Genomic DNA, 16,906 nt, shown 5'->3' on the forward strand with positions numbered 1-16,906 from the left:
GATCTGTTTTCTATTTCCTTTCCATCTCTGTTTCACACACACTACATATGTTTGTATGAATGCAGGCGCGCACGTTTATTCTACACACAGGTTAGCAATGAGTTAATCATACATTTGAGATAAACAAATTACACATAAGTTCTGAATATATGTAGACAGTCAGTAAAAGCAGCTGAAAAAAAATCACGAACATAAATGGAAACTGAATGTATTTCCATACTTTTTTTAGCCATACACATGGAGTATATACACTTCTGATATCCTGCACATTGTCAGTCCAGCATTCACTCAATTTCTTGCAGACTACAGTGGACATGTAGTCAGCAAACTGTATCTTTTAGTCTAGTTTTTAAGAGAAATAAAAATCGCACACACACACACACACACAACATTTTTTTTCCCCTTTTTTAACACAAGTCCTTCAACTGCTATGCCTCATTCATTCTTTCACAATTTATAGGCTTGTATTGGCCAACAATCAAATCTTCGACGAATTAACGTAAAATTGTCCGGGTAGTTTTATTTCATCACTTCAATCTCACTCTTTCCGAAATTATTTTTTATACAGAGACCTGCAGGGGTCTTCCAGAAATTATTTCAGTGCGTTTGTATGAATCTTTGACCCTTTGGGGATTCACACTAGTCGAGTTGATCCCCCTACCTACAAAATGCTGTTTTGCCAGGAATCACTTTAAAGTCGCGAAACCACCGACTAAGTGCAAAAAGTCAAATTTATTTGTCCAGTCTACAACTTCCTGCCCCTAACATACAAGGTTTGAAACTTGTTCAATTCCAAATATTCTAAATTTAGTGAAATTCAGCAGTAAGCATATAAATAAATTGAAAACAAGATTATCATGGCACAATAATACTGAACAATTTCCATGAGCTTGCAATAAATGCCTTTTTGAAACTCACTTTTATTTAAGATGACAGTACCACATGTTGTCGTCTTCTGATTATTTTAAAGATTTATGAATTCACTCATTTCAGTACACACACACACACACACACACACACACACACAGGGTTATTACATAGACTATATGGACCCATCCTTCCTTCCGCTGTTATAAACTTCCCTAACTATGTGGAGTGAGGAAAAACCTAGAAATGTCTTTCACAAGGACACAACTATGTGGAGTGAGGAAAAACCTAGAAATGTCTTTCACAAGGACACAACTATGTGGAGTGAGGAAAAACCTAGAAATGTCTTTCACAAGGACACAACTATGTGGAGTGAGGAAAAACCTAGAAATGTCTTTAGCTGTTCTTGTCTGAGCTGAGGTGAAAATTTAATGGGAAACTGCTTCATGCGCAATAAAATGATCAAACTGTGAAGCTGTGGTGAAAAGAAGGAATACAATTCCTGTAGAACGTAGGGTTGTGAAACTGAAAGTAGAAATACAAATAGTTATGATGATTTTTTGGATACAATTAATCGAAAATGGCTGCATTGTATTAACAGTTCACTATTTTGTCATTTGATGAGATCACCATTGAAAAATGTACATTTATTCATATATTACCAAATCATAATTCTGTCATTTTATGAGATCGCCATTATTTTCCTTATTGCGATGTCTACTTTCTAAATGTATTGTTAGTTGACTGTTGCATTGAATGATGTAAAACTTTGACGATTTAGTTACAATAATTGGAAAGGATGTTCATTCATTCATTTATTTGCTGTGGTAAAGAAACTGTAAATATTTTCAAATGAACAGTTTTACATGACAACGCCTGTGTGTGTGTGCGTTTGTACGCGTGCGCGTCAAACGTAAAATAAGTGTTTAAATTCTTTGATTGCTAATTCTTTTTCTTTTCATTCTATTTCTGTCTGCCTCGATCTGTTTTCTATTTCCTTTCCATCTCTGTTTCACACACACTACATATGTTTGTATGAATGCAGGCGCGCACGTTTATTCTACACACAGGTTAGCAATATGAGTTAATCATACATTTGAGATAAACAAATTACACATAAGTTCTGAATATATGTAGACTGTCAGTAAAAGCAGCTGAAAAAAAATCACGAAAATAAATGGAAACTGAATGTATTTCCATACTTTTTTTTAGCCATACACATGGAGTATATACACTTCTAATATCCTGCACATTGTCAGTCCAGCATTCACTCAATTTCTTGCAGACTACAGTGGACATGTAGTCAGCAAACTGTATCTTTTAGTCTAGTTTTTAAGAGAAATAAAAATCGCACACACACACACACACACACACACACACACACACAATTTTTTTTCCCCTTTTTTAACACAAGTCCTTCAACTGCTATGCCTCATTCATTCTTTCACAATTTATAGGATTGTATTGGCCAACAATCAAATCTTCGACGAATTAACGTAAAATTGTCCGGGTAGTTTTATTTCATCACTTCAATCTCACTCTTTCCGAAATTATTTTTTATACAGAGACCTGCAGGGGTCTTCCAGAAATTATTTCAGTGCGTTTGTATGAATCTTTGACCCTTTGGGGATTCACACTAGTCGAGTTGATCCCCCTACCTACAAAATGCTGTTTTGCCAGGAATCACTTTAAAGTCGCGAAACCGTTTAACCGACTAAGTGCAAAAAGTCAAATTTATTTGTCCAGTCTACAACTTCCTGCCCCTAACATACAAGGTTTGAAACTTGTTCAATTCCAAATATTCTAAATTTAGTGAAATTCAGCAGTAAGCATATAAATAAATTGAAAACAAGATTATCATGGCACAATAATACTGAACAATTTCCATGAGCTTGCAATAAATGCCTTTTTGAAACTCACTTTTATTTAAGATGACAGTACCACATGTTATCGTCTTCTGATTATTTTAAAGATTTATGAATTCACTCATTTCAGTACACACACACACACACACACACACACACACAGGGTTATTACATAGACTATATGGACCCATCCTTCCTTCCGCTGTTATAAACTTACCCAACAATGGCCATTTTAAACTTCCCCAACTATGTGGAGTGAGGAAAAACCTAGAAATGCCTTCCACAAGGACACAACCATGTGGAGTGAGGAAAAAGCTAGAAATGTCTTTCACAAGGACACAACTATGTGGAGTGAGGAAAAACCTAGAAATGTCTTTCACAAGGACACAACTATGTGGTGGTGTGTCCATCGAGATCGATGATGACCATCGTTGTCATCCAGCTGGGGGATGGGGGGAGGGTGGTGGTGGGGTGGGGGGGAGGATGCTCATGAATCTATCTGTGAATGCACAGATGGCTGAATAGTCCAATCTGCGCACGAAATGTTCGCTGACAGTTGGGGCAGACAAAGACAGGCATACCATTGTCAGGGAGCTTAATGTGGAGAGAGGAAAAACCTAGAAATCACAACAGCATGCTGAAATGGGACTCTGAACACTGGATCAGAAGCCCAACATCTAACCAGCTCTGCCACAGCAGCTCTCTAGGTTGTGTACTCACACTTTGTTAACAAAGGGTACATATCATCAAGTCACTGTTGCTTTGTTATACTTTCCAGCAGCTTGCTGACAGACAACTGAAAGCAACATCCAGAACTGCATTTCACTTTCAGCAATCATCCATAAAATGCCTTTCACTTTCAGCAACAATCCATACAACGCCTTTCACTTTCAGCAACAATTTGAATACTGCCTTTCACTTTCAGCAACAATTCATAAATTTGCCTTTCATATACAGCAACAATTCAGAATATGCCTCACACTTTCAGCAACAATCTGTAAACTGCTTGCAATTTCACGAATAATAAACTTTCATACACAGCAACCATCCATTAACTGTTTCACCAACAATCCATAAACTGTCTTTTCATATTCAGCAACAATCTCTACCTTTCAACAGCAATCCATGAACTGCCTTTCATTAACAGTCCATTAAAAAAAAAAAAAAAAAAAAAACCACACCTGCCTTTTATACACAGCCACAATTCATAAACTGTCTTTTACTTTCAGCTGAAATCCAAATAATGCCTTTCATATGCAGCAAACCATAAAATCACAGAGCACCTTTGTACACACATAAAGTAAGTGTGTGATCACTGGGTATTTTTGAAAGGCACTAAGAACAAAATAGATCACTTCAAAGAAAGACCTGAAACATTTGAAATAGTTAAACGAGACACAGTAATCATTCAGATTTCATTTTAAAATGCAGTTTCAAAGCAGTAACAAGTTAAAACTGTAGATCTCATTTGGAACTTGCATTCTATGACACAGAGTTTTATCTAACGTCTGGTGATTTCCAGGAAGATGAACACGGCACTTCAAGAACCATGCTCACCATCAATGAACAAGTAATGGTATCACTTTCCATTCCAGGACAGCATCATTAGAAATCCATTCATCAGAATACAAAACAGTTTACAATATCCAATAATGGACAGGTGCCCAGCCTCCGTTCCAGTGCAGAGTGAAGGAACGAGTCTGAAGTTATCTTGCAGTCTGGTAACATCACAAACAGCTGTCTGCAATATTTTTAGACTAGATTATTCTTTTCCTTATGATATTTCCATTGCACCTGACAAGCCTTCATTGTCTGAGATTCCATTTATGTCTTGTGTATAGTGTACTGTAATGTCATAAGCCATATTGCACCCACGTATCTCTGTGATTTACTTTCAATCTTTGCTCCCAGATCTTTACAATATCAATTCAGGTGAGAGCCGTTTTCTCCTATCTTGGACCAAATAGTGTGGAACAACCCGCCCTCCTCAGTCATCATGATTCTTCAGCTGAGTCTAAAAGGTCTCTCAAAACATAGTTGTACTTGAGCTTCTTTTGTTCTGCCTGCAGTCATATTGACTAAAGTGCTTCCTGAACTTGTGCTGATTGTGTGTGTGTGTGTGTGTGTGTGTGTGTGTGTGTGCATGTTTGTGCACACATTTGCAGGTGAATACTGATGAAAACTGCTTGATTTTGTGGAAGTTGAATAAACAAAAGAAAGGCTCAACACGCTTTAGCTTCTCTCTTGGTCCTCCTTAAGAAAAGATCCTTTTGCCCCGTGATTAATCAGGCTTGTCAACCCTGGCAAAACAAAAATGTGAACAGCTCCATCAAGTATTTAGCTTCCCCTCAGTTTCCACAAAAAAATGTGCATTATTTGACCACAAGCAGAATAATAACTATTTTGTACTGATCTGTGGAAAAGAAAACAAAAGTCAACACCTGCAAGAGGTGTTTACCTTATCCATGTATGGTAAAAAAAAAAAAAAAGGGTAAAAAACCCAACAACACCCCCCCCAAAAAAAAAACTCCACTTCAACATATACCACTAAAATCTAAAATACCTGATATTCGCTAGCATTTTCTCCTCCTCCACTAGACCTTGAGTGGTGGTCTGGACACTAGTCATTTGAATGAGACGATAACCTGATGTCCCACGTGTAGCATCCATTTAGTGCAAGTAAAAGAACCCACAGCAACAAAAGGGTTGCTGTCAGTGTAGCAACACCCTCTCCCTGGGCTTCGGAGAGCAGCCTGAATTTCACACAGAAATATCTGTTGTGACAAAAAGAATAACACAAATAAAAAAAAGTGCGTGTGTCTGCATGCATGTGTGTGTGTGTGTGTGTGTGTGTGTGATTGCTTGAGTGTGTCTGTGTGCATGTGTGAGTGTGTGTACATGCAGGTATGAATACAAATGTGCATGACACTCTGGAAGTGTGCAAGAAACCAACAGCAACAGAAAGAAAAGAAAAAAACCCTGAACATTTGCTCATTTATTTTTTAGCAGTCAACAGTCAACTGAACAACAATGATAAAAAAGACAATCTGAATATCATTTTGATTAACATGTAATATACCTGAACATTGTAAACATCAAAAAATATTATTTTAAATCAAAACAATTAATTACAGCAATATGTCGCTTTCATAAGAGATACTATGGGTAAAATGGAATGTCAAATGTAAAACACCAATTCCCTGAGACAACTGTCTGTTTCATTAAAGAACAGTCTCAAACAAAACAGTTATCATATTTCTCTGACAATCATACCACTGATACAGTAAAAAAAAAATAAATAAATAAAATAAAATAAAATAAAAAAGGCTGAAGGTGTTGAATATAAGAAAATAGATTTTATTTTGCATTCATCAGCCACAACCTGAATTTAAAACCAAGTCGGCTTTTGCACATAATTTCATTCTCTGCTTGCAGGATCTGAAAAATCATTACCTGCAGAGTGTGTGCATGCACATGGTAGCTTGTTGCTACAACACACACTTACATCATGTGATGTAAAAAGTAAGTCCAGCTACCAAATGCATTGATATCACTCGGTTTGCCTCATTAGAGGTCTGAAGTGGAGACAAAAAGCTTGTAACAAGAAATTTCCATATTAAGCAGGTAAAGTGGGTTTTTTGTCTTGTAAAAAAGCAAGAGCTTCACACAAAAACGTTTTGCCATTCAACAGCAAACACACAAATAATTAAGAATATGTCAATAACATATGTACTATATAGTACTGTGGCTTTGTTCAATATGGTACACACAGACATGTACACTTGTTCACACACTGAATGACAAGTTAGGACTAAGAATGCACAAAGGGTCATGCCAATCATCATTCACAAAAAAATAGTAAGTAATGTTGCCATAAAATAACAAAGGAATCATAACCTTAATAATCATTCATCCAGCTATTTACTATTCTTTTCCTTTTCTTTTACAATGGTACAGCTTTGAGGATAACAATACTGGTTGGATCAACCAAAACGTCCAAGCTTGACGTGGGTTTGTACTGACCCATGTTAAGATTATCAAAGACATCGGTCACATTGTAACCATTAGTGCTGGTCAGTCCTATGTCAGCTAGGTGGATACTGAAGGGCATGGGCCGCCCCTGGTCATCCTCATTCAAAAAGGCGATGGCGTAGCTGCCACTGGGTGTTAAAGGCTTCAGCCACACTGAGATGGAGTCGACCAGCTAAAATAGAAGAAGTTTAGCAGTTTTAGTCAAGACTGAAGTATTCATGGTGAAAAAACAATCTTCAGTATGTTTTGTCTGTGACAGAGCATGCGTTTGTGAATGCACACAAATGTACTTTGTCGTGTTGTAGTTTTGTTCCAAAGATCACAAAGATCAACACAATGACATCCATTCACACATACACACGTGTATGCACACACACATAAATGCATGCACGCACACACACACACACACACACACACACACACATTCTCACTTCTTACCTCCTCCATGTTTGTTGACTTGACAAGATAACAATGAATTTCATTAATGCAGTAAACAGAGACTAAGCAACAACAACACCGCCAACAACAAAGAAACAACAGCCAATGACAAAAAGACTGGAACTCACCCCATACAGCATAATGCCCTGTGCACCCAGAGGGTCCTGGTTGATGGCAATGACATGTCTGTTCAGCAGGATGGCCTTGGCCTCTGGGGTGATGGTTCGAAGGTCAACGGACATGAACAAGGGAGAAGCAAGCATGGCCCACATGCCAAACTGGGCCTTCTGCTGGTAGCGGCTCAACCCATAGTCACCCATCAACAACTGTTCACAATCGATAATAACAACAGTAAGAAGAGGAATAACAACTGTATATTTAAACCTCTTTATGCACTTTTATTAACATGTCAGTCACACACAGCACACAGAGAAACATCTACACACAAACCCACACATGCACATTCACAAACATACTCATGCACACACAAACATGCAAGGAAGAAACAGATGTGGATCAAAGGAATACAGTTCTGGGATGTTATCATGTATTGCCTTAATCATGTAGAGACTGCTTGAAAAGCAGTGTCTTTGGGTTAAAATATCACACTGTCTGTCATTGCATCAAAAACATAGAAAATCATTCATCATAACGGAGTATAACTGCATAAATGGCATGGATAAAAATGGTCATTCATGTTAAAAAGATTTCATACATACAAGTCAACTTGGGATACATAGCCCATGAATAACAACAACAACAATCTCTCTGCCACAGTTTCATTTACCAGTTCATACTGAAAACAAATGATCAAAAACAACATTCTGTTTATCACCATTCTGTTTTTCCAACTCATAATTTTCCCCCTAAAGAAATGGAAGAAAACTATAGGAATATACAATACCATCTAAACTATATATAAATTTATGTTCTGGTTTCTACTGGTTTACTGAAAACATTCTTTGCTTTAGGTTGAATGACTGACATATTTACTGATGGAGTGATCTATTTTATAAAATAATTCCTCTCTAACCCTCTCCCAAAGAAAATAAACTTCATGAAATAATTGAATGGAATGACCCAAATCAAATGTGAAAAACGCCAGTTATGGTTATCATTGTCATCAGCATTATTACATTATCACTGGTATTATCATTATTATTATTACCATTTTTTGATTACTACTTTCATTATTAGTATTATGAAAACACCATGCCAACATCTTTTTTTTTAAAAAGGTAAAACAACAATATATATATAACAGACAAACTTTGTTTCACTACACATTACTGGCAACAGAACCAATGTTTGAACATGCCCTTGAAGAAATGGAAGTCACCAACTGAGCAGACTTTTGTCTGATTTGGAGAATAGACCCCTTCACTTGAAGCACTACTAAAGCTCCACTCCTCTGCCTGGCAAGCAAAGAGAAAATGATGTCTGGATTCAGCTGACTGTGGGGTCAGCCACATGCTTTTATCCACATTTTACTGTCTTCTAGCCCTGATTTGGGCTTTGGAAACGGAAAGAAAGTAACGCCATCATTTCTTTCAGGATAATGCTGGTCAGAACTGCACTGATCAAAACAACAACGTTGGTTGCCTCTTATTTTCTTCTGCCACGTGCAAGCCTTCTTGTGAATTGCTCTCTAAGCAAGACCAGAAATTCAAGCCATTTTACTTGGCAGTAATATGGTGACATGCAATTGGTTGAATTGCACTCACAAGGGAAAGATCACTGACAGGAATGGGGAGGTCTTTTCATCACATGCAGAGAAAATTTGGAACAAAAAACAGAACAACAAATATAGCGTTTAATATCACAAACCTGGTCTGGATCAGAAAATCCACCAGGACCAGAGAAACTTGCAAAGTTCTGTTTGTTTGCTCCGTAAAACTTGAGGATGCCCTTGACATTCTCCCAGCTGTCTTGTACGTCCAGGTAGTTACGCCAAACGTTACAATGTTCCCGTATGCTGGTATAGTTTGGCTGTTGGATGAGAAAATAAATAAATAAATCAAATGAGAGAGGGATGTTCAATAACACACACACACACACACACACACACACACACACACACACACAGAAACATATCTTAAATTTTGCTGCATGTTCAACCTTTTTAATAATTTCAAGCCACTCTTTCAATCATTGGCATGAGATGATGTTAGCATGGTTAAAAAAAACAACATCTCAGAAAGTGTACACTGACTTGTGTTTGTCCTGGTATATCTATCATCTTGTCAATCTTCAGACATTATTCCAGAAAAGCCTGTCCTCTCTCTCTCTCTCTCTCGCTCTCTCTCTCTCTCTTTCCCTTCCTCCTCCCTGTTCTTTAATGCACATACAGACACACACACACACACACACACACACACACAGAGATTGACAGACATACACACACACACACACACACACACACACACACACACAATCTCATGATTGTTAGGTACAACTCACAGAGACCCAAACCAAGTTCAAAGGAAAAAAGGTCCTGACCGGGTCGATGTTGTTATGATCCAGTTGGGGTCACTTTGACCTATTTATCAGAATTTATTTATTTTATTTTATTTATTTTATTTATTTATTTTTTAATTAATTTATTTTTTTACTTTTTTTAAAATTTTATTTTTATTTTTAATTTTTTTTTTCCTTTTTTTTTTTCTTCTCAAGGCCCGACTAAGCACATTGGGTTACGTGGTGTAGCATATATGGATTTGTCCGTATGCAGTGAACGCCTCCTTAAGCTACTGATACTGATACTGATACTATCAGAATGTGTCAGTTGGCGTAGTTTTACAGTTGAAGGCAATGGGATTTACTGACCAAAGGATGGATGTGGTTTCTTACAGCATCCCCTGAACAGGCAATGTAAACATCTAGATACATCTGGAGGTACTGAGGTTTGCTGATGGTAACATTTAAGACTGGCAGGTCCCAATAACTTATAGTCCAGAGAGTGCAATGCATTATTTCTGTAGTAGGAGTTGGCTGCTGTTAAGGAGCAAGGTAGCAGAATGGTTCAGACACTCACCTGCCAATACAGTGTTTTTGAGGGTCTGGGTTCAATTTTATCTTTCACCCTCTCTCCCAAGTTTGACTGGAAAATCAAACTGAGCATCTAGTCATTCAGATGAGATGACAAACTGAAGCCCTATGTGCAGCACACACTTGGCACACTGAAAAAGAACCCAAGGCAACAAAAGTGTTGTCCTCTTGCAAAATTCTGTAAAAGAAATCCACTCTGGTACACAAATATACAAGTGCGCACAAAAGACCTGACAAGCGCACTGGGTTACACTGCTGTCAGGCACCTGCCTAGCAGATGTGGTGTTGTGTGTATGGATTTGTCTGAACACAGTGATGCCTTCTTGACAAACTGAAACCTAGTTTCTATACCTTTGTTTACAAATAATTATGCTATCATGATTTGGTAATTGTACTGACTCAGTTGCAACGTGATTTCAGAAGTAAGTGTTTGAACCTTATCCCGCCTCCAAATTTAAGCGCATTCATTGTCTGCACGCTACAAGAGAGTCTTCCATACTGATAAAAATTAAGCTAATACTACTCACTCAAATGTGAGAAATGACGACAGTCAGCTGAAAGGGAAAGGGAAGAGAAAAGAAAAGAAGAGGAGAAGAAAGAAGAGAGAAAAGAAAAGACAAGAAGTTAATATAAAAGAAGACAAAAGAGATGGGAAAATAGAAAAAATAGAAATTAAAAAAAACAAATTACAAAACAATCCCTACACTTGTTCATACCATTTTACGGGCGCAATAGCCGAGTGGTTAAAGCGTTGGCCTTTCAATCTGAGGGTCCCGGGTTCAAATCATGGTGACGCCGCCTTGTGGGTAAAGGGTGGAGATTTTTACGATCTCCCAGGTCTACATATGTGCAGACCTGCTAGTGCCTGAACCCCCTTCGTGTGTATATGCAAGCAGAAGATCAAATATGCACGTTAAAGATCCTGTAATCCATGTCAGCGTTCGGTGAGTTATGGAAACAAGAACATACCCAGCATGCGCACCCCTGAAAACGGAGTATGGCTGCCTACATGGCGGGGTAAAAACGGTGATACACGTAAAAGCCCACTCGTGTGCATACGAGTGAACGCAGAAGAAAAGAAGTTCATACCATTTGCATTCTTAAATGTGCTTAAAACCACATGGTAAGCAACCGATAAATGCATATCATTATCATCATTAACAACAGAATGTAGTAAAACATAATCAACTAGAACACAACCCATCCAGCTCCCACTGTCTTCACACAGGTCCACTACCTGCATGTGGTAGATGACAACCTGGGCACCAGCCCAGCTGCAGCAGTACACAATGGGTCGTCCAGTCTGGTTCAGGTAAAATCCAAACACCGGGTATGCTGAAACCAGTAACGCAATGCCGGTAAACAAACGTGAACACCATTCCCACAATTTACCCTGAAATTAAAGAATTTGTGCTTCATGTTCCACACATGACATTACTGATGAGTTTCACTATTTGTTTGTGGTGCTGATGAGTTTCACTATTTGTCTGCAGGCCCATGTTTTTGACAAAATCAGACAAAAATGTTTACCTACATAGAGAAGAACCTGTCCAAATGCCACAAATTTCATTCACTCTTTTCTCAGAAATAAAAGGATATTGTTTAAACTTAAATCCTCTCTCTCTTCTATAAATATTAATATCTTATGTCATGGAGCATATATGCAGTGCATGTACCATGCTTTGAGCATCCCCTTTATCTGCATCATTTCTAATGTTTCTGTCTGTTCAATGGACTTGTCTGTGTGCATGCATATGTCTGCATGCATGTATACCTGGCTGCATGCATGTCTGTATGTTTGTATAAATGTCTGCTTACATCAGTGTTTAATCCATAAACAGGCAAAGGTTTTAAATCTCTGCCATCATAGCGATCTCTGCACTTCAATAATGATAAAAAACACAAAAGTATGCGTCTATATACGATCAAACAATGGTGTGACAGACAGGAAATACACAGAAAAAAATAACTACTTGATGCACATGCTGAAGGAACTGAAGATGGCTGCCAGAAAAGATGGCACTGTATATGTAAACAGAAGCTAGGCAATGTCATCAAAGAAGGCAACTAGCCACCAGTACTTTTGATTTCTCCACTTGAACAGAGTAATATTTGCAAAGGACAGGAATCAGACCCCTGCCAGAGTCCAAACAAGTGGGTCATGGTAAATATATATGTAATAAAATGATCTTTCAGACAGCACCTTTTCCCTTCACTTACAGGTATCCATGTCTTTGGGGTTGGCTTTGCAGCCATCCGTTTTGACCAAGTCCACTCCCCACTCAGCAAACGTGTAGGCGTCAGTCTGTAGGTAGAATTCTGAGCCTGGCAGGCTTTCACATGTGGCATAACCAATGTCTGTGTAGATTCCTAGCTTCAGCCCTCGTTCATGCACCTGGCAGTTATATCAACACAAGTATACAGTTAAGATACACAGTATGGTGATCTAGTTTTATCTATGGAATGTGGACACCACAGCTATTGCAGCAGCCTTAAAAATAACTCTGGCACCACCAGTTAAGGAATGCCAACAACCATCCAATTCCCACGCCTCTTTGCCTCTGTATCTCTGCTGCTTCTCTGCATGCTTTGACTGCTCATGGCACTTCCACTTTGACTCTCACTGTGTGTAGACTGCTCATGGCACTTCCACTTTGACTCTCATTGTGTGTAGACTGCTCACGGCACTTCCACTTTGACTCTCACTGTGTGTAGACTGCTCATGGCACTTCCACTTTGACTCTCATTGTGTGTAGACTGCTCACGGCACTTCCACTTTGACTCTCATTGTGTGTAGACTGCTCATGGCACTTCCACTTTGACTCTCATTGTGTGTAGACTGCTCACGGCACTTCCACTTTGACTCTCATTGTGTGTAGACTGCTCATGGCACTTCCACTTTGACTCTCATTGTGTGTAGACTGCTCATGGCACTTCCACTTTGACTCTCATTGTGTGTAGACTGCTCATGGCACTTCCACTTTGACTCTCATTGTGTGTAGACTGCTCACGGCACTTCCACTTTGACTCTCATTGTGTGTAGACCTTTCTGTGCTGTAGATTATAGTTGAATAGAATAAAGTGTTTTAAAGACCAACCAGTGTTCTCTCAGGAACAAACCTTACAACAACATTATTATCATTACAAATGACGGGAACATGATAAAGTATTCACAAATGACTCTTCTTAATAATGTTTACAAAAGACGCTTTGCAGGTACACACTGAAAGACATTGCTAAAAGTTGAGGTTTCTGATCTCCAAGGTCAACATACAAGCAGACAGGTGGTATTCAAACCACCTTCCTTTTTCAGAAGATAGCAGCTGCATTCATGAACATTCGTAGAAAAATGGAATTATGGCCATGACTCCCACTTATGGATACATATGAGGCTATGCTGCACAAGAATCATATGCAAACTTACATAGTCTGCCAGGGCTTTGATTCCATGGGGAAAGCGATCAGGATTTGCCTGCAGCCTTCCTTTGCTGTCACGTTCTGGGGCAGCCCAACAGTCATCAATGTGGACATACTCATACCCTGCATCTTTGTAGCCATCTGACACCATCCTGTCTGCCATTGCCATGTACAGATTTTCACTGAAACATACAATGTTGTTTCGTCTCTTAACTGATTGAGCCCTGAACCCAAAGATTGCTCTGCTGACATCAAAACTCGGCTCATTAAAATGGTTTTCACTTTTATACACATACAAAGAAAGGGAACTAACTGTTACAGTATTTCCAAATGTGTCCACATGTAATTTGGAGGAAAAATAGTATGTTTTCTATGCTTTTTCTGCATTAACATGGCTGGAAGCCTGCTGAGGCTGTGACATCCCCAGGGTTGAATGGATTAATGAGAAAGGGTGTGGTGCCAGGCCAGTGGTTTTCAGATTGAAGTTCATGTGATCTAACTATGCCACTCAGCAATTACTGTTGTCAACAGAGGGCTTAGTATGTGATTTCTGCTTGTTGAATCAGAACAGGAAATAGTGAACACCACTAAAGTGAACAGCAACAATGCTGGGTCTCTTTGGGTGTGTGACCTCACAACCACTTGACACTGATAGCTATTGTGGATTGCTGGTACTGGGACTGCAACCGAATCAGTGTTGGTGTGGATATGCATAAGCCTGGAAAATGAGATCAGTGGCATGTAGGTAATGCCACTGGGCTGGTATGTAAAGTGAGACAGCTAAAAAATAAACATGCATGCACACACGCACACACACAGTTCACACACACACACAGACACACACACACACACAGACACACACACACACGCACACACACATACACACACACATTCATGCATATGTTCTGCTGTGTTACTTCAACATACTCAACACAACTGTCAGGGTAGGTCTTGCAGTCTGTTTCACACCGGAAGCGTTCCCAGGACAACCAACCCATTGGTGGGGTCAAGGCCAATCCATTGTTGAGTGCCAAAGTACTTGCGAGGAGACCGCTCACAACAGACACAACCAGCAGCAGCATTGTTCATTTACTCTCTCAGTCAAGGATCTGGAAAACAAACAAGCAGAAAACAAGTCATTCAGTTTGGAGGGAAGTGGGTGCTCTCTCTCTCTCTCTCTCTCTCTCTCTCTCTCTCTCTCTGTCAGAGGTGCATAAGCATTAGGAGCAAGTTTTGCAATAAGTGGTATAGTTATGAAACTTTCTATCATAATTGATAGTGTCTTATAAAACATATTACAACATATCTTATGAAGAAAAATTTTAAAATGTTGAGACCCATATGTAATATCACACAAGTAGAAAAACATGAAAAAATGAAATGAAAGAAAGAAATATGCATGAGCTCACACACACTTACAGAGTTCCACACACCTAGCATACCAAACTTGAGCACATGTGTTTGTTTTATGTATGTTTTTTAAATTTTTTTTGTAAAGCGCATACAGCTCTGTACACAGATTAGATGGTGTAATATTTTCCCCCAGCTTTCAGTTCCCCAGGTCTATGTTTCCCCAGGTCTAAATTCACCTAGGTCTTTGTTAAGATCCCCCCCCCCCCCAACCCCCTAACCCCCCCCCCCCCCCCCCCCCCCCCCCCCCCCCCCCCCCCCCCCCAGGCTCATGTATGTTTCATCATTATATGCATTTTGGGGTAGTGGTCAGAAAGCTGTCAAAAGTGTGCCAAGCCATAATAATAAATAGCAGATGTGACAACAATCACAATCTGAATACTTCTGTGAAGCTTTCAGTCATGGTCAGCAGTTGCATGCGGTGGCCAAAACAGCTCAGCAGGTCAAAATGGTCAAACCCTGGCCGCCCATACCGCATGACTGTCAAAATGTAATGCAAGTTCAACACTGTAGTGTTAGTGGTCAGCAGAGTTTATCAGTGGTCAGGAACAGGTCAAACACCTGCCAAGACAACACAACACTGCAGACGTGACAAAATAATACTTGAACTTGAACTTGACAAAATCAGCGTTTAGGCCTTCTGGCCTTTACACAGTCCATATGCTCCTACTGTTACTGTGGCATGCGTGGGTATTATAATGCCTACAAACTACCAGAAACAAACTGGATCCTAGACGTAGACAGTTGAACTGCCTTTCCAAAAAGTGTTGAGCCTGCTTTTGAAACTGTTAACTGATGGGGCTGTGACCACTTCCTCAGGTAGGCTGTTCCAGGTTTTCACAACTCTCTGGGAGAAGCACCAGCTGCATACTGCAAGCCTGCATCTACCCTTGGCCAGTTTCAGGGAGTGCCCCCTGGTGTCCCGACTGGTGTTTAGCTCAAGGCGAGGTCTGTCTGTATCGTACAAACCATGTAGGTACTTGTATACATCAATCATGTCACCTCGTTTCCTTCGGTGCTCTAAGCTTGGTAATTGCAGGTAGGTCAGTCTTTCATTATATGGTTTATCTTTGATGCAGGCCAACAGCTTAGTGGCTCTGGACATCCTCAACTTTGGCGTACAATGTCTTGTGAGCACTTATGGGTTGTTTTCAATAGTAGTCAGCGTACAGTGATCCTATACCTTGGGAAATATAGACCTGGGGGAACAAAAACCCATGGAACAAAGACCAAGAAAACGAAAATAGGGGGGAACACAGACGACCTGGGGCCGAACGAGTGAGAGTGAGTGTGAATTTTTAGGTAAGTAGTGGGTAGGGGGAGTGCTGGAAGGAGGGCGCTGCGGCGGGGGGTGCCAGGGGCCATCAATAGGATGCCTGCCTGTCACTTCTCGTCCCCTCTGATCCAGTTAGTAGGCAGGAGGGAGAGTGCGAATGTGTAAATGTTTACCTGTAAGATGTCTTCCAAACAGGTATAAAATCAATCCACATAGAACTTTTTCTTTCTTTTTTTTCAAGCAACTGGTTTGCGGAACCCCCCCAATATGTGGCAAAATAATCAGCGTGTTGATTGTGGCTACACAACAGAAGAACGAAGACCTGGCTGAAGGAAAAATAGGGTGAACATTTCCTGGCAGAACAATGCTGACCCCAGCAATATTAGAGAGAGGTGGGCGAAAACATAAGCACTTACAATTTCCTATTACGTGTGTGTCGATGGTAACGTGGGCGGTGTTTTAACTCTACTCCCACGTCGATTAACAATGAAACATGTTACGAACTTCAGGAGCAGACAGCCGGAAGTTCATTGAAAGTCACATGATTGTTAAA

General features: G+C 39.6%; 1 protein-coding gene across 1 annotated transcript; it reads right to left on the reverse strand.

The window, feature by feature from the left end:
- Positions 1-5,670: 5,670 nt before the first annotated feature.
- LOC143299192 (alpha-galactosidase A-like) lies at positions 5,671-16,890 on the reverse strand. The gene is made up of 8 exons (XM_076612360.1): positions 16,770-16,890; positions 14,595-14,776; positions 13,675-13,849; positions 12,471-12,645; positions 11,488-11,585; positions 9,030-9,191; positions 7,331-7,528; positions 5,671-6,936 (listed from the first exon to the last, which is right to left on the reverse strand). Exons 2-8 carry the CDS (start codon positions 14,747-14,749, stop codon positions 6,676-6,678), a joined length of 1,224 nt encoding a protein of 407 aa, XP_076468475.1. The 5' UTR covers positions 14,750-14,776; positions 16,770-16,890; the 3' UTR covers positions 5,671-6,675.
- Between the last annotated feature and the right edge of the window lie 16 nt (positions 16,891-16,906).

Source organism: Babylonia areolata, chromosome 24 (genome assembly GCF_041734735.1).
Source record: "Babylonia areolata isolate BAREFJ2019XMU chromosome 24, ASM4173473v1, whole genome shotgun sequence".
In the NCBI taxonomy this organism is placed as follows: Eukaryota; Metazoa; Mollusca; class Gastropoda; order Neogastropoda; family Buccinidae; genus Babylonia; species Babylonia areolata.